Genomic DNA, 20,569 nt, shown 5'->3' on the forward strand with positions numbered 1-20,569 from the left:
AAATTGTGAGCTTAACGTTTATTGTTGGAAGAGTGGTCAAGAGAAAGCTGACAACAGATGCATTTAGATAATAGTGAGCTCTAAAAATGTGCTTTAAAAATTACTTGTAGCATTACTTGGCATAATAACTCAACTCATTTTGTGATTTGCGTGATTGAAGTTTTATCCACCTAAATTCTAGTCATAAAAATACTCAACAAGGACCAAGACAATGCAACAGATAAATTTTTGTGCCAAATATGCATTATAGCAAACTCAATTTATAAAGATGGTAGAAAAAGAGATTGTTGTTGAAAATGCATTGTGAAAAATTCAAGTAAATACTCCATTATGAAACACAGAGAATCTTCAAAATTGGAGGTAGAAAAAATGTCATGTCTTAAGTTGCTTCATGAAATCACAGACTCCGAATGCATTATATGTGTCGCAGTTTAAAGAATTTCATAATGTTCTAGTGTCACAATTTTCCAGCCTTTTTGTGCCAAAACTCTTGCTCATTTTATAAGCAGAAACTGTCCAAGGAAACAGAATTGTCAAAGAAATGGTATTTTCACCTCTTTGTGTGTATAAAGTGAAACTATTTATTTAAAGACATTGTGAAAATGGTGATACATGTACCAAAAAAACATTTTAAAAACATTGAATAGTGCTTGTGTTTCAAATCATTTTAATATAAACATAGACAATAATTTTTATACTGAAGTCATATTTATATCTCATTGCTTTTAGCTCACCGTGTATATAAAGGATCACAAGAAGTATCAGCATGCTGTTTTATGGAGATGGAAACTACTAAACCCTTATTTCTAAGATCTTATCCAACTCAAGTTTTTGGCATAATTATCCCTACTGGTAGCCTCTAAGTGTATTTACATGTACTTTTCTGTCAAGCTCTTGACTTGGTTCAAAATGTCAAATATACTTTGTGTTAAAATGTTAACAGCTATCTGCAAAGGTGTTAAGTTGTCTGATTGTGTACAGTTTAGTAGTCTCCATACCTGTTCATCAATGTGTATAAAAACTTTGTGTGTGTATGACTGTGTGATTATTATCATCACACTAATTCCAATGCAATAATCATAGAGTGTTTGAATTGTACATAAAATTAAATAATATATTCTTCCATAGTTGATTACAATGATTATACAATGTTCTTAATTCTTCAATAATACAGTTCTTGTTTAGGACCAACTTGGTTTGCTGTCATGTTCTTCTGAGCTCAAATTTTACATGTAGCTCCTTGTCTTATTTTTAGCTCAAACTTCAGTTTTAAAAACTTTTACTTTTCCTAAGTTAACTAGGTTTATGTGAAGCTCAAAAGAAGCATGCGTAGAAATGTAGCCTATGTATATGCACTAAATCATGCAACTCAAAATATATGCAAATCAGTTGAAATCTAAAGAATTTCAAGAATGAACTTGAAATAATGTTAACATCTCATAAAATAAGGCAATTTGTAAATTTTTTGTGTGGAAGTCTTACAAACCAACTGTTAGAATTAATTCTCTTTAAGAACATTAGATTATTATTGTGAGGTGTAAGAAATTTAAAATTTAAAACTAATAGAATAATGTACATAGATCTTGTTCTATTTTTTCATATAATTTATATTATGATAATGGGTTATTATAATTTTAGCTTGAAAGTTGTACATGTAAGAAATGCTTGAGAAATCCGCCCACTAATTTTGATAGTTTGCAAGTGTTGCGTGAACTTTTCTAGTCAAATATTGTGCTGCAATGCAAAAATTATCGACTTTTAGTTGATATTTAAGAATGATTTAGCAAATATGATGTGAGACCTTTTTATCATGGATTCTAGTTGCCATATGAAATCTCTAACACTCTAATTTTAGATTCTGCCCTAGAAAATCAGTAACCCTTTAATCTTGGATTCTGCCATAAGAAATTTGTAGCCTTTTTATCTTGGATTCTGCCATAAGAAATTTGTAGCCCTTTAATCCTGGATTCAGCCATAAGAAATTTGTAGCCCTCTAATCTTGTATTCTGCCATAAGAAATTTGTAGCCTTTTAATCTTGGATTCTGCCATAAGAAATTTGTAGCCCTTTAACCTTGGATTCAGCCATAAGAAATTTGTAGCCCTTTAATCTTGTATTCTGCCATAAGAAATTTGTAGCCCTTTAATCTTGGATTCTGCCATAAGAAATATTTAGCCCTTTAGTCTTGTATTCTGCCATAAGAAATTTGTAGCCCTTTAATCTTGGATTCTGCCATAAAATATTTGTAGCCCTTTAATCTTGGATTCTGCCATAAGAAATTTGTAGCCCTCTAATCTTGGATTCAGCCATTCAAATTTGAAGCCCCTTCATCCTGTATTCTGCCATAAAAAAGTCTTTAAGCTAGTTCACTTTATTGTAATCAAGTTGATCTGAAATATTAGGTCTATATACATGGATTATGTACTGCATATAAACAATGAAGTCTTAGAAATTAAATATACTATTAGAAATTAAGAATGAACAAATTTCAAGAGTGCTGGAAACTCAAAAAAAAAAAAAATATTCTAGTCAAATATGAATCAAGTCTATGCTGTTTGATTTAATTATTATGCACATTATTAATAATGATATCATTCACTATGCTTATCATATTATTATTATTATTTCATACACGTGGATATTATTGTATACAAATCAATAAAACTTATCAAATAAGTATTTGATGTTTTTCTAATGAAAAGAGGGAAGAATTAAGAGAGCCATGGCAATCAGCATTCCAATTAGGTTGTTTTGCAAGTTGATTTTCTGCTAGATACTTGTACTGACATTGAAGAAGGACGAATCACTTTGATTTGACAGAAACTGTACATCTTTCCCTCTAGATAACGAGTGGTTGCCTAGCAAGATACGCCCACTTCCCTGATAAATTTTCAGTATATCAAGGGCGGTCACCATTTTGTCAATTTGTTGATATCGTTGATTTAAACAAACACACAAAATTTCATAAAATTATGACATTCACTTTCACCTCTATGACATTTACAAGCCAACAAATTTTGATGCATTTATACTAAGTCATGGGCAATAACTCAAATTCTGTTTATGGAAAAATCGTCAAATTCAAACTTGACCAAGATCTCATTGTTATATAAGATGATCACAACAACTTTCATTTAAATCAGATAACAAATGTAGTCTCTATTGTGTTCACAACAAATTTCAATGCATTTTCCTAAGTCAAGGGCAATAACTTAAAAAGCGTTCATCGAAAAATCATCAAACTTGAACTTGACCAAGATCTATCAATACAAACGACCGCACCAAATTTCATTAAAATCAAATTAAAAACTGTACCTTCTATTGTATTGACAAGCCAATTGTGGACAGACGGACAGGGGCGACGACAATATACGACCAAAATGTGGGAGTATAAAATTTGAAAAGAAACTAATTTTTATTTTATACTGTGTGTTTTTTGCAATTTATTAGCCAAATAGATGCAAAAAGGAATGACTAAAAGCCCAAAGTTCATGTATATATCAATGCACAAATGATGTAGGCCCTTGTAAAGAAAACACATAAAAAACATAACACCTTGTAATTATATGCTATTTTTATTAGCACCAAATATAGTATTGTCTCTATAGAAATACAAATCATTGTGAATATTGAGATTCTGTTTTATAATGAGCTTGAAATCTACAAGAATATATCGTGGTTGACCACTTGAAACCTCAAATATGCAATATTTGGTCATTTTGGTACCGTTCGAAAGCTTGTAAAAGCTTAGATGTTGTGATCAAAACCTCTTTTTCTTAGCTCGATTGTAAATAACCCCAAAACCACCCAATACATAACACGTATATAAACCGTCAGATTGAAAACCTCATAAAATATTATATTACATGAGATTTAATGTTCTTTCTTTTGCGGATGAGAATGTAAAAACCTTGTATACTGTACTATTATACAAGTTATTGGTTGAATAGGTTGAAGTCCAAAAATTGTTATACATTTGTTTAAATTTTCAAAGAATGAAAACCACGTATATTGGAAAAAAAATAATAAAAAAGATTTTAACAAAATATGTGTGCAAATGGTTTTTTGTAGAAAGTAATTTTGCGTCATACATCGTTATACTAGGTTTCAATCCGTAACCCACGATATTCAATTTCAATACATTTTATTCTGAATACAATAATAATATATCTTTACTTTTCAATATTCAGATTCCATTTTAAAACTGCTTGAACCATGAACATTCTACTTCAGTACATTTCATCAATGATTAGGAAACCTATCTGCTTAAATATGGTTAAAAGGGAGGCTATTCAATTTAAATTTTTAATCTAACAAACAGCCTCCATGAAAATTACGCTAGCTTTCTGCAACATATCAAGATGATGAATGGCCATTTGTTTTTCCCGAAACAATACTGACACGTGATCACATTTTTTCTCATATAGAATTGTAAAATTATTGATACAACTTAAAATAGCTTTTTGACATTAATGTTTCTGCACAAAGGAAGAATGTTCACTTGAGCAGTTAGGTTCACAATGTTCAATTTGAGCTAAATATTTCTGAACTAGATTTTGACTAACTTGAATAAAAAGAACATGTGAAATTCAATCTGATAAAAAATTTGAAGCAAATACAAATTCATTGCAAGTTGTAAGAATATTTACAATCATAAATTTATTTATTTAAAAATATACAAATATAAAATATTAAACTACTTTGAAGTGTACTTCTATAAAATATACAATATTTATTATAATGAATTTACTTTCAAGAATTTATTCTTTCATAAAAAGAGATATTCGCTTGCCAGCTGATAAGGACTTCATTTCGCTCAAGTATCACTTTTCGGGGTTTAAATCAGACATACAGTTCTCCTACAAATAAACATGAACCTAATATGAAAATTCAGAATGTCAAACTTTCCTAGATGTACATTTTTATGTGCAAATGTTACCAATATTATGAGATCATTAATCATAACTGCCCATGAGAATTCTATAGTGGAATCTCATTTTTGAAAAGTGTTACAGATGGCTCTATCAGCTGGAAATGCAAATATTCTTAATATTACATGTATATCTAATTAACATGTAAAATTTAATTTGATTTATATCCGTAAACTTCACTTAAACTTTTGAGCTGCCAATATTGTTGCATAGTTTTGTTTTTTGTAAAGAAAATGGTTTGTGTTGATCATTGCACAGATGGTCCCTATATCAAAAAATTTGTAATGCTTTGAGAACAGAATTCATAGGAGATTATTTTATTCATGCTGTGAATTGCAATTAAAATATAAATTTTAGATAAAAAATGAAATATTGTGGACAAGAAAATTATTCTCAAGAGTTAAAATTCATTTTAACTTTAAACAATAAAATAAATGTTTTTGTGATAGTCAAAGCGTAACAAGTTTACAGAGCGTAGTATAAAACATTACATCAGAGATGTTTCATCTATATAATATTTTCAAAATCAAAAAAGCTGAATTTCAGCTATCTGTACCATTTTTCAGAATTTAGATCTGACATCTAGTTTGTTTGCAATAAATAAAAATAATTGTAGTTTGTAGGTTACTATTAAAATTCTAACCTGTAGATTTCACCATTCATGTCATATTTGCAAAGGAGAATGTAAACTTTGTTGTCATAAAACTCAAGATGAACTGGATGTCAAATCTTAATTTTAATAAGTGATACAGATAGCAGAAATTAGGCTCCACAAGTTAGCAAAACAAATTTGTAAGCAACTATGTCCTTTTAAAAGACATATATTCATGTATACATGATTTTGAGGAGAAAAAAAAACAAAAACAATTACCTCTCAACAACAAACTACAAATATATATACATTTCATTATAAAAATATTTACAAGTTAACAAAGCAACAAGGTACAAATAAAAAATACAAATTTGTTAATATATTTAAGTACATTATAACATAAGATAATGAAACCCTTAAATCATTTGTTTGAAAGAAACCGGTTCATTTTTCCATCTTTTTTTTTCATAGAAACTATCAAATTAGCTTTTTTTTCTTGAATTGTAAACAAAAATTTGAGATTTTTACAGACCAAAATAAAAGAAACCATTTGTTCGGTAAAAATACAGAACTAAGCTTATTATTTCTTTAATCATAAACCCATAAACCACTTTTGATCATATACATGCAGGTTGTTTTGTTTATTATTTTCAATTAGCAAGGCAGTCTGTATAACAACAAAACAAAAAACAAAAACTGAAAAAGCCACTTATGAAACCAAAGCTCAAAATCATATATAATTTGTGAAAATAGTCAAGCTAAACACCATACACCAATATATTATATCCATACATGTTATTGAGTGTTTTTGAGCTTAACTAAAATATCACTGTGGCAGGTATTGTTCATATCATCCATGCATGACATGTTAACACTTTGGAAACCCTGATGTAGCTCTGCTATAGAATTGTTGACTTGAATTCCATTTCATATAGTCCGCATATCAGTTTAAGATAAACAAGGCAAAGAATTAAGGCCTGTTATATGTTTTAATCTTGAAGGGCAAATATGAGGAGCACCGTAATATCCAAATTTTGATGTTGTATATTAGTCTATAATTGACCTTTATTGGTCACTGGTTTTAAAGATTTTCTAGCCACTGCTAAATGTAATGTATTCTGAAAAGAAAAATTTCAATTCAATGAATTCAACTATATTTAGCATCTCCAAGTTATAACAGAATCACTATTTGCAGACAAAAGTACATCTACTTCCATTTTGATAATCAAAAACATAATTTTTCATAACCAACAATGTCCAATTTTATCAAGACAACATCCCTAGCAAATTATAAAGTCAACAATCACAAATAAATAAAACATGTTTGGAGTTATTCCCCTTCGTGCAGCCATGGAAACTGACTTTACACTGCACAATAAAAATAATGCATACCTCATTGACTTTTGGTGCTTTCTTTTCCACTGGTTTCCATATTGGTTCAGGTTTTTTAGGTGTTGGTTCTTCAAATGTTCTGGGGGGTTTAGGTGGTGCCGAGGTGGGGGCAGGTTTTCTTTCATGTGAACTAGTACCGTTACTATTAGTACTTGGAGACCCTGCTCTGGATAAACGATGTTCTAAGATTTCTTCTGCAATACAAAATACATTTAATGTTTCCTATAACTAGAGGATGGCTTTCCAATCAAAAAATAAAATTGTAAAATCATTAATTTATCACGAGATAATGGAATGTTTTAAGGACAAGTAAACTGAAATCTCAAACACCCACTTACAATAAGCAAGCAACATCATGATAAAAACATGCAGATTTTTATTCAGTCAAGGGCAATAACTCAGACATCTGTGACATCATCAATAGGCCTAAAAAGCATACTTGGTACAAGCATCAAAACCAGGTGAAAACTTCCATCTTACTCACTACTGATTTTCCAAAATTTACATTTCTTCCATTTTCCATATTTTCATTTATTTTTCTTGGAAGCTTATTATAAACCAACAGTATACAGAATTGTTTCTTTAAGTCTCAATTATAAAGACTATATATGTCAAACACAAAGCAATTACTTACCATAAAGATGATTTTCTTTATTAGATAACTCTAAAAACTGTCCAGGCATCATGGGATCCCTAAAATATAACACATTCAATTTTAAACTTGAGTTCTACATTTATATAAATACTTTAGAATAAATTTGGCAAAATCACAGAATTAATTAAAAACATTCTTTAAGAATATATATAGATAATTTTAATAGATATTTTCAATGGCCACCTGCAGAAATTTACTTACCCAGCGTCTCTTATCTCTTTAAAAAATTTATCTAAAATTAAAAAATAAATTTTTGAAATCTTTACCCCATGTTCAAGGAATTGTATCAGAAAAGGAAATTGTAGATTCTATCTTCAGATATGATATGAAACAATAGATGTGTTGCTATAGAAACTTCAGTTTCTTTCCTGAAGTAGGCCTTCTAGGATGGATTTTCACTTAGGTCAAGTTGATTACACTAGGACATTTTCTGGTCAGTCAGTTTTTTAATTGACCTTAAAGAAACCATATTCAACTGTAGCACACATAAGATTAATCTATTGGTGTTTGGTACTTTTTCAAAAAGTGTGCTTAAAAATGAATAATTCATATTATATATAATCACTACCAGTGGCAATTAAGTAGAAAATCTGAAGTCTGCATCAATTTGACCTCATCAGCAAATTGAAAATCAAAGACAGAGAAGAATGAGATTACCTTTTTTCTTTTCTTGATATTTTCTTCTAATAAAGAATATAGCTATAATAACGGCTATAATTAGTACTACTAGAGCTATACTAATACCGGCCCACATACCAATATCAGCTGTAGACATCCCAGCATTTTCTACCGGGGTCTTCGTTAATTCTGAAACATAGCGTATAGTAATATTAAGTGTGCAAACAGAAGACACAGCAAACAGGAAACGTTACATAACAAATTTGAGCCAATATGAATGCATAACATATGAAAGCCTGACAAAGATGGGTCATAACAAAAAAGACCCATAACAAATCAAAACAATAACAAATATCAGTTTTGCAATTAGAAGACACAACAAACAGGAAACGTTACCTAACAAATTTGAGCCACAACAATAAGAATAAGAACAAATAACAAATGAAAGCTTGACAAATAGAGACATAACAAATTAAAACAATAACAAATACCAGTTTTACAATTAGAAGACACAACAAACAGGAAATGCTACATAACAAAAATGAGCCATAACAAATCAAAACAATAACAAATACATTAGATAACAAAAATGAGCAATAACAAACAGGAAACGTTACAGAATATCTGTATACCTGCCATCGAAATAGACATGACCAAGAATATGCAGAGGTACATACAGTTAATTTAAACAATAATATATCATAGAATAAATAGTACCTACCTATAGTAGTAACTGGTAAGGAGGGGGTAAAATCACTCATTCCATACTTATTTTTAGCACGAACTTGAAACATATATGCTGTTAGATCACGTAACCCTTTAATCTCTGCCTTTACAGTAGAGCCCTCTCCAGGGTCATGATAAGTTTGATTATAAAATGTCCAATTTCCATATAAATGTTTATACCACACACTAAATGTTTGTTTCTCACCACCATTGAAAGTTGAGGTCCATTGTAAAAGAATGGATAAGGCTTTAATTTCAGACACACGTAGATCTTGTGGTGTTGATGGACTTCCTGTTAAAAAAAAACAGTGAAATGGCAATCAAATATCAACTTTTGTTATCAAGAGACCTAGTATGTTTCTTCTGCACAATTATTTGAAGTATTTCTGACATTATCATCTTTTCAAATACAAGTAAAACAACTTCTTAACCTCAAAGAGTCTAATGACGTTGTCCTGCCAGGACTTGCCTCATTGCATACTGCATATCATTGTCCGTTTTCATTAGCTCAATTAGGTGCAGGAGAGTAGTAAGTAAAACTCCATTCATTTTGCTTTACTTAAAACAAGCACATAACAGAGATGATATGATCAAGTGCTCTTAACTTTGTTTTCTAGATCATTTCATCTAAAAGCATAACCTACCTTTGTCTTTGAAATGTACTGTGATGTTAACTCTATCTTCATCATTAGAGAGTTCCACATGATAAATTCCTAAATCATTTAATGTCTGAACATGTTTAGTTATTGTGAACACAGTTAAATAGTCTGAAGGTGTATAGTGTGTTATATTAAACACTGATATAGGTATAACACTACCGTTATGGTAAATAGTTGATATCACAGGGGCAGGGTATGCTATTACCCTCATATTAATATCTATAGTTTCACCTAACTCTGGAGCGAACTCGGTCTTAAAATATTCCCCATCTTCGATTCTAGGTTTACCTATCAAAAACAAAGTATATAGAAATAGATAGGTAAGTACATGATTAAATGTATGCCATAATATGCAACACAATATCACAATGTAGCATAGCATTTAAGCTGCAAATGACAAGACCTGTCTCCGAACAGAATTTCAATTTCTGTGGGCCCGTCTGCGTTCCTTCCTTGCACTGCTTTTTTGGTCCAATATATTTATATATAATGTAACTGAAAGGTTTGTGTTCAAGGAAATATTATATAAATTGTTTCCAATTCTTTAGAATACTTACAAGAAACTTTAAGATGAAAAGCTGAAGAAGAGATTTCACCATATTGGTTTGATATCCTCGCACTATAGTTAGCCATGTCTGTACATTGAGCTTGTATAATCTTATATACACTATTATACATATATTTATTGATATTGGTCACCTGGCGTACCACTGGTCCAGATAACATCATAGTTGTATCATTGTCTGGTAGTATCTTCCCACTTTTAATCCAGGTGATATCTGGTTCAGGATTACTGTCTATCTCTAAAGTGATATTAACATTAGAAAGTTCCTTAATTCTTAACTCCTTAAATTTCATATCTTTCAATTTTTCTGACACAAGGATTGGTTTATCTGCAAAAAAAATGACACAAAATTATTTAAAAATTTAAAACTATAACAAGCATTTTGTCATAATTATTAGTTATTTATAAATAGTAATGATATGATAGGTCTGTTGGCCTGATAAACATACTCTGTGATCGTAGTTTTAGGTATTGCCTGAAAGTCTTGTCTGTATTCATAACATAAAACCATCTGATAATGAATATGCAGACATATCAATATTACAAAGTCAAAAGTCATGGCAATAACTACACATCATAAGAATGTCAATTTGCAGCCAGCGCATGTTGACTTTCCCCAATATGCTTTAATCGCAATGGAATCAGGTGTCAGAGTTAAATTCTAAAAGTGACAGTTGAAAACTGCTTGATAATAATAGGAAATATCCATTTGATGAATAATAACACATTGAGCAATATTTAGAGATTAGGGTGGACAAGCAACTAGCCACTATTCAGAGCAAATCTGAAATGACTGGGAACTGGAAGAAGAACGGTCCACCTGTGCTTTCGTGCAGGTATCCAATATTAACATTATGAAGTCATTGGCAATTACTGTGCATTAGAATATGAATTAGAGGTCAATTCATTTTTACATATTTGTTCACTTTCCAACTATGCTGTAATCGCAATAGAATCAGGTTTCAGATTTGTATTCTGAAAAGAGATAGTTCTCTGACAGTTCGAAACATGAGCTCTACATGCTTTGAGAGTTATATTTTCCCTTTAATATCAGTGTTTATTTGAAAGCCAACAAAATTATGACTCACACATGCACTGCCCAAGGCCTGTAAAAATCGGTAATTGTGTAGTTAAATATCAACTTACAATGAATGTGAATTGTCAAATCTTCATCAGAAGAACCATATTCATTTTCAGCGTGACAGGTATATTCCCCATCATTAAGTCGTGTTAAATTAGGAAACTTCAGTTCATTGTTATTTTCTAATAAGCTCTCACTTTTCTTCCAAGACACAGTACAGTCTGGTTTACATTCTACTGAACATGTCACTGTTAAACTGTTACCAATTTTTTCTGTTATAACTGATGATGGTTTGATCCTTATAACTTCTGGTTCAACTAAAATAAAAAAGATATTAGTTTTTTAAAAGGACATGTCTGCCATCTGTTTGACCAATGGTAGCCTTATCTTATTTTTTAGCTAAGTTTATCAGTAATAGTTTTCACAGCTCACCGTCAAAATATGAGCCTGTTGTGACCAGAATTATCTTTGTTATAAGGTTAAAAATATGAATTGTCTTTTCTTGACACTCTGTCATATATAGCAATAGAAAGTGAAATTTCTAGCTTGAGGTTTTTTACAGGAATTATGTGATTTTCATACATTTCTAGTACTTCTGAAAACTATTTACATATATTCAAGACCCAAATCACTCCCCCCCCCCCCAAAAAAAAAGGTTTAAATATAATTACAGAAAGGAATTGAAATGAAATAGTGTTTTACATCCTTATCAGATGATGCTTATTTGATTGAAGGACATGAGCAAAACTATATAGTGGTGTAATAAGAGAAATAGCTTTTCATTTTTCAATTCCCATCAATACAACTAACGACATACGTCAATACCTAGTCTGGTCATGATTTGGAAAAATTACCCAAAACTAATACTTTTCAGTAAAAATTGTCCAAAATCTGATGAACGAGGATCATCAGAGGATATCTTTTTTAGCTCCACTCATACATGACTGGCAAAAAAATAAAATAAAAAGCTTTAAAATGGACTTTTTTATTTGAAAATGTTTTAGTTTCTTTGATTAATTTAAGCATATTCCTGACAAATACAGAAACTATGGACCATGAGCACTTTTCTGACATGAAAGGATAAGAGGTCATTATTTCCACCAATATTATTGAGAATATTCAAGGATGAAAGACATGATATTGTGCCAAAATTCTGACATTATTGACTTCGTTCCTGAATAGTGTCACAGGAGTCAAGACCTATTTAAATATTATGGGTCGAATGAGGAAGAGACAGAAACCTTATTGGAATAACAAATCAAACAGAAACTTTTGTTTCCTAAAAACTTAATCATAGGTTTAGTTACCTAATTAAAATAATTTTAATATTTCTTTATTGCACTACAATTGCATTGAACACTATTTTAACAGTAATATTTCTATATTGATGTAGTATTGAGCACTATTTTAACAGTAATATTTCTATATTGCTCTAGTATTGAGCACTATTTTAACAGTAATATTTCTATATTGCTCTAGTATTGAGCACTATTTTAACAGTAATATTTCTATATTGCTCTAGTATTGAGCACTATTTTAACAGTAATATTTCTATATTGCTCTAGTATTGAGCACTATTTTAACAGTAATATTTCTATATTGCTCTAGTATTGAGCACTATTTTAACAGTAATATTTCTATATTGCTCTAGTATTGAGCACTATTTTAACAGTAATATTTCTATATTGATGTAGTATTGAGCACTATTTTAACAGTAATATTTCTATATTGCTCTAGTATTGAACACTATTTTAACAGTAATATTTCTATATTGCTCTAGTATTGAGCACTATTTTAACAGTAATATTTCTATATTGCTCTAGTATTGAGCACTATTTTAACAGTAATATTTCTATATTGCTCTAGTATTGAGCACTATTTTAACAGTAATATTTCTATATTGCTCTAGTATTGAGCACTATTTTAACAGTAATATTTCTATATTGCTCTAGTATTGAACACTATTTTAACAGTAATATTTCTATATTGATGTAGTATTGAGCACTATTTTAACAGTAATATTTCTATATTGCTCTAGTATTGAACACTATTTTAACAGTAATATTTCTATATTGCTCTAGTATTGAACACTATTTTAACAGTAATATTTCTATATTGATCTAGTATTGAGCACTATTTTAACAGTAATATTTCTATATTGCTCTAGTATTGAGCACTATTTTAACAGTAATATTTCTATATTGCTCTAGTATTGAGCACTATTTTAACAGTAATATTTCTATATTGCTCTAGTATTGAGCACTATTTTAACAGTAATATTTCTATATTGCTCTAGTATTGAGCACTATTTTAACAGTAATATTTCTATATTGCTCTAGTATTGAACACTATTTTAACAGTAATATTTCTATATTGCTCTAGTATTGAGCACTATTTTAACAGTAATATTTCTATATTGCTCTAGTATTGAGCACTATTTTAAAGTGAAAATATTTCTATATTGCTCTAGTATTGAGCACTATTTTAACAGTAATATTTCTATATTGCTCTAGTATTGAGCACTATTTTAACAGTAATATTTCTATATTGCTCTAGTATTGAGCACTATTTTAACAGTAATATTTCTATATTGCTCTAGTATTGAACACTATTTTAACAGTAATATTTCTATATTGCTCTAGTATTGAGCACTATTTTAACAGTAATATTTCTATATTGCTCTAGTATTGAGCACTATTTTAAAGTGAAAATATTTTATTATTGTATTAATTAAGATAACAATTTCAATATTTTTTGATGATAATTTGCCATTGTTATCTAACAAGTTTTCAACTGAATTCCTAATGACACTATTTTTAACTGATCAAAGCATGTCATGTAGATGTAGGACCAGTTTTCTTGACAACAAGGAGGAATTGTGAGTAGCGAAATCCAAAGTAGAGCAATATAACAGCCTGTTTTTGTTTCGTTAATGCACACTTTGTCATTGTTATCAAGAAAAGGGTTCTTCATGACATAATTTAATTGGTTAAAACTATCATCATTCGAACGGGACTGTAGTAGAAAACTTGTTAGATTACATTAGGGATGAAATATATCAAAAAACAAAACAAAATAACAAAAAAAAGAAACGAAATTGTAATCTTATTTTAGATTGAATCCCAGATCCAGTGAGATTAGTTGGTTAAAAAATAACACCTATAAAAGTTTATGAATTATCTATGCCTAGTATATTGAATTTGAAAATGTCTTTGTTGTACATATTGATATAGATATAACTCTATGACTCAATATCATTCAGTCAAAATAAAATGACTAAGTCCTATGTATATATAATATATATAAACTAGGACAATAAGTAATAGAAATTGTAGGTGTATTAAGCCATGCATGTTAATATATCAGCTGGAAGGCAATATCTTTTAAAGAAATCTGTCAGCTTGACCCTTCAATTTTCTTTATAGATATTACCACCATGGTATTTTGTTATTTTGCCAGATGTATATTTATTTCTTCTCTTTTTACCAAAATTAAATCCGATTTCTCTTCCCATGTGGCATATGGCTGGTGTCTTTCACACCTCTTTCCCCCAATCTTACCCTATCTACTAATCAGAAGCGAAAGGATCATAAAGGGTCATCTAAATATTAGCCTTGTCAGATAATATATTTTCATTTCAGCAATCTAATTCCCTTTTTATGATTAAAATCTGACATTGGATTTTGTTACAATTAAACACAGTCATTCAGATGGGACAATTACTTGAGGTCCCATGTGCTACAAGCTGTGTGCATTAAAGATCCTTCAACAGTTGGAAATCGAAAGAGAGTAGGTCCTGGCAAAATTTCCCTTAGGCCTGTAGCACAATGCATGACCTTGCTGGCTTCATTAGTCCAATTAGGTGCAAAAAAGTAGGACTTAAAATTCTTTTCATTTAATTTCTAATAATTAAACAGAAACATATCATTGCAGTTTAGACTACTAGTGATACTAGGTAGCTATAAATTGATCTGGCAAAGAAGGATCTTATATTTAAATGCTTTTATACCCTTAACCGTTCAAAATATTTTTAAATTTTACATTCGCTTCTTGAATGAGATAAAAAAAAAAAAACAAGGAGGAAAATGTGTCATCAAAATAAAATTTTGTTTAACAAAAAATTAATTTGAAGTACTTACTTTACAATGATCTGAAGTGGCTGATTCATTGTTGTCAAAAAGTAGGTCAAATTTTAAAATTATCAAAAGTTTTATACTGTAATTAGGGTTGAGAATAAACATGACTAATAATTTAAATGATACAATAATTGAATGGAATAAAAAAAACTCCTTTTAAAATTAGTAAGCATGTAAAAACTTGAACAAAGAATAGATTGAAGAAATTGAAACTGTTTACTTATACTTTTTTGTATAAAGATATAAAGGAAAGTTGAAGGTCTAGTCTACATATAGGTGGAAATAATGCCCTTTATATAATATGGTTTCAGTGATACAGGTCTGAGGGGCTGACATGGAAAAAAGCGTGAATTGGACAATAAACTGAGACCATGTGCCTTAAATATATTTTGACAGTTGGAAATCGAAAAAATAGTGGGGTCATGCCACCATCCCAGCAAAATGTATCTCACTGCACACTGCATGGCATTGTGTCAATAAAATCAAAACAATTTTCAAACATAGGCTGGCGGCAAGTCTCACAAGCGAATACACCCACCAGCAGGTTGATAAAGAGCTAAATGTGAACTGTAAAACAATCTCTATATCGTAGCCTGTAGAGTGAGCACGAGCTAAAAAGTTAAAAAATGCGATATCAGAGTTTTATGCGATATCTCTAAATAAAATCATCGGATCATCACCAAATTCAATATTGCACATTTTCATAATGATATTGACACACATACAAAAGATCAAAAGATCAAAAGAATCAATAGAGAATTGTAGTCTGTAGAGTGAGCACTAGTCAAAAAAAAAACAACAAAAAACAAACGTGATATCAGAGTTTATCAGAGTTTTATGAGATATCTCTCAAGAAATCATCGGATCATCACCAAACTCAATAAAGCACATCTTCATAATGATATTGACACACATACAAAAGATCAAAAGATTCAATAGAGAATTGTAGCCTGTAGAGTGAGCACAAGGTAAATATGAACGGACGGACCGACAGGGGCAACCACAATATAAGCCCATACTTAAGTGTGGGCATATAGAAAGTAGGATGTAAAACTCCATTTCAATTATATAAGGGTAATGTTTTTTAAATGGGACATTTCCTATTGAATATGTGAAACACATTGCTAAAAGTAAATAATTTTGTACATTTTTTAAGAATATCTTAAGCCCCATCTTCTTCATATAATTTGATCATATATTTATAGAACAATAGAGAGTTTCTGATACTGAAGTTGCTTGACATAAAAAAACAAGATAATCAATCAATTTGAAATTCTTAAACCAGATAAAAAAAATCAACCCAACGCCAAAGGAATTTAAAATTCCTAAATATCTAAATCAATGTGTCTTACAGGAGGATTTTCAACAAATTTCATGTTTAGCAAATATCAATTGTTATAAAAACTGTCTTTAACAATGTTAATAACATAGTTAGTAGACATAGTTAAGATTGTTATGTTCACAGGAAACATTGCCAAATATAATCAATATAGTGTAAACAGGTATGAGGGCAAACTATCTCATGAAGATAGGATATAGCCATCTTTTTGAATATGGTGATCTTAAAACATTTTGATATGCCCTCTTAACCCTTTCAAACCTAGCGGTAGGTTTACCGCCTACTCACTAAGGCAATAAATCCCCTGGCTTTTACCCGTATTACTTGGAGTTCAGGGTATATGACGTTATATTTCATTCACACTCAGGGTTCAAAGGGTTAAGTGTAGAATATGTAATAATTGACATACATCAAGTAAATATATTCTGTTCAAATCAAAAACCCAAGCCTTTTGATTTTGAGTGAATATACCCATCTATACCCATGTCAGATGTCAACTAATTCTTGCGGCAGCAGGCTAGTATCCTAATCAACGTTGGGGCTCATAAGATGAAAAAGCCATGCAGTGTGCATTAGGGTAAATTTTTTCAGGATAGGAGCTATAGCCTACAGCTTTTCATTCAACTACATTACATGAACAGCCATGTGTTCAGTGATAAAAATATACTTACAATCAGGATCCAAAATAAGTGGTTCACTGCTGTCAGATTTTAAATTGTTGTATTCATACGCCTGACATGTTAGCCTGTCGCCTTTCATTTCTCTTGTAACCAAAAATTGAACAGAAGAGTTTGAGCCTTCTGAAATGATGCGGCCATTTTTGTTCCAAATATACTGCATAGGTAAGCCATGATTTAAAGGAAGGGTGGTAGAGTTTGTTGAGCAATTGAATTCAACTGTTGAATATGCAACTATAGGTATCAGGTTTTCCACTGCAGGTTTTGAAGGTTTATCTAAGAAATAAAAAAGAGAGGAATAATATATGAGTGTCATTTTTTCCTTCATTTGATTCTAATTTTATAAACTTGAATTCTCATGTGTGTAGAAATTTGCCAGCTGCAAAAATACACGTATTCAAGTAGACATGAAAGCCAACAAATATTTTTCTTTTCAGTTTCAAGGAGGCTCTATTTCTAATTTTAAACAATATACAATGCCTAGAGATTAGAATTTTGACAGCAAAACTTATCTTAAACAAACTGTACCACTTTGTCAAATAATCTACTTGGAATAGTATAATAAGGACTTCGAATTCTTACGTAACACAAAAAGTAAATGCTGACTGATATCAGGTGTTCAAGAAATGAAATAGTTTACATCCCATTTATCTGCACCGGGTTGGGCTAATGAGGTTGGCATTGTCATGCAGTGTAGGAGATTTGCCAGGAAAGCACAGCCTGTAGAACACAGCCTGTAGAACACAGGCTCAAGGTTTATTGTCCTCTCTCAACCAAAAGAAATGGATTGAACCCCGGATAGCAACCATCTTACTCAGTCCAATGTATTCTGGAATTGGAAGTGGATTTCCTGTTCACCCATTGACCTTCATCTGATTTACATAACATTTCATAGTTCACAATAGGGCAAGACAAGTAACTGAAAATAAAAAAAATCTTCCTACCTGCTACAATGAGTATTTGTGAACATTTATGAATATTACAGTTGTAGATACCAGGATCACTTTTAGTCACAAGGAATTGAAATGTAATAGTATCAGCAGTATGTCTTACTCCACTTATTTGATCTTTATATACAGATAAACTGGGTTGGGTGACACTTTTGATGACACCCTTGGTGATCTGTACCAAAAAAAGAACATTTTCTGATGGATGGTAAACATTCTCTATGGAACTGGATGATTCTATGATTCCAGGAATGGTTATTTGAAATTTGACTTTCTCTCCAATTCTTGCTTGGATACATTCTACTTCTGAAATAAAATTTAAATAAGATTAAGTGGTAGGATTCTCTGTATTAAAATAGGAATAGACGAGGTAAGGTGTATGGTGCGGTATTCACTTCTTCTATTTTCAACAGCATCATCAATCCTGCTCAGTTCTACCGTACATAGGCTATTCATGGCTTGACACAGTAATGCAACTGTGTCTGGAAAAGGTCAAGGGAAATCTAATTTTATTTTCTCAATCTCAATTTTTAAAAGGCACATCAATGTTGGAGTATTTATCAACAAGCAATATTTTTAAAGAATGGCTCAGTCAACCTAGCAATTAGCAGATTCTGATAGCAACAGAATTTTCAATGAGTTTGCTACATGTGGTCTCTCTGGGTTTGGTTGACCTAAGCGTGCAGATAGAAGAAAAATGTTAGAATTGTTAGAATCTGCAACTATCTAGTTGCTATTGGTCAATTTTTTGACAAGTGCTTTTCGTCAATGTTGAGTGCCACAGATCAGACTAGATGCTTTGACCCGAACACCTGAGCTACCTATTTTTCTGGTTTGGTGAGATGCTCATAATCAAAGTTTGTTTAAAATTTTATTGACTAACAATATCAATGATAGAGTACCGTTAAAGGTCACCATAAGAAAAAGTAAGCTAAGGTATTTGTTAAACATGAGAAATAAAACCTAGGTTGGTCGTCTTGACAACTAGTAGACTACTACCTTATTATTAAACCTCATCGTGGCACTGAGGATATGTCAATATTCAGTTTTGAATAGGGATAAATACTTTTCTAACATGGGCTTGTTTCTCAAACATGACAAATTAAAGAGTGTGTGCCAGGGACATAAAAAAAATAGACAGTGACTTGAATCTTTCTCCCAGTTGTCAAAAATATATGTGGTTTTTTGTGAAAATTATGAAGTCACTTTCGGTATTTTGTCAGTAGAAAGAGTAAGATTATATGGATTTAATTTGGTTACAAATGTTGTGTTGTGTTGTGTTGGATTGTTTCAAAAGCAACAATATTGACTGACCCTACTACAACCTTGGCCTGTGCTTCTATAGGAGTATCTTCTATAATCAAAAATGGATGATAAGAAAGCATTTACATTTAAGTTGAAAATTCAATAAAATTTGGCAATCAATTAATAAAATAAACTTGACATTAGAGTTAAATAAAATAAAGATAGCAACTGCATTGTTTTGACCTTATGATAAATACAGAAGATAATTTTCAACTTCCTCTCTGTCCAGAACAATGATTATTTGATTCATTATAAACAACAATGACACAATATTTATTCAATAAAATAAAGTTCTGAAACTGTATGGTATTGCCTGTCATCACATGGCCATTTTCTTTTGATATAGATTTGATGACTAAATTTATTAATATCTGGAATTTACTAAAGTGCAATGCATTTCAGAACCAAAATCATTCTTTGCAGACTTTGTATTGAAGTGAATGCTGGCAACAAGCTAGTCATGAGTACTTGTACATGCTAGGAATTTACAATTTAAGTACAATAACATTTAGGCTACAAAGTACAAAGCTTAATACAAAAAGATGTACATGCCAATCAGTACAAGTTCTATATAAGTACATGAACGTACAATGTAACTTGAATATTAGTACAAGTTAAATACATGTACTGCTTCAAAACTTTTAAGAATGAAAATGTAGTTTAAGTAAATGAAACATTTATATATGCAGCCAAGTATATCCTTTTCAGAATGAAAACTTAACACCATGTAAGCATTTATCTTAAGTACATAAAATCCATATATTCCAATTCCAAGATTAGAACCTATTGACAGTTATCAATATATGAAACAAACAAAAATATCAGTGCTAATAAACACGATATATAATAATGATTATTTTAGTTATAGGTAATCAACTAATGTATTAACCTATGTATGGTTTCAGAACTCTGTCTTGCCAATATAATAATGGAATTTCTGGCTGTTT

General features: G+C 30.5%; 1 protein-coding gene across 1 annotated transcript; it reads right to left on the reverse strand.

Annotated features, from left to right (window-relative positions):
• Positions 1-4,639: 4,639 nt before the first annotated feature.
• LOTGIDRAFT_237566 (hypothetical protein) lies at positions 4,640-14,732 on the reverse strand (the record flags this gene model as incomplete). The annotated part of the gene is made up of 10 exons (XM_009047375.1): positions 4,640-6,640; positions 6,915-7,108; positions 7,549-7,607; positions 7,771-7,801; positions 8,227-8,376; positions 8,909-9,205; positions 9,558-9,860; positions 10,130-10,465; positions 11,284-11,535; positions 14,651-14,732. The coding sequence occupies 10 exons, from the start codon at positions 14,730-14,732 to the stop codon at positions 6,575-6,577; spliced, it is 1,770 nt and encodes a 589-aa protein (XP_009045623.1). The 3' UTR covers positions 4,640-6,574.
• Between the last annotated feature and the right edge of the window lie 5,837 nt (positions 14,733-20,569).

This window comes from Lottia gigantea (assembly GCF_000327385.1).
Source record: "Lottia gigantea unplaced genomic scaffold LOTGIsca_111, whole genome shotgun sequence".
Lineage (NCBI taxonomy): Eukaryota > Metazoa > Mollusca > Gastropoda > Lottiidae > Lottia > Lottia gigantea.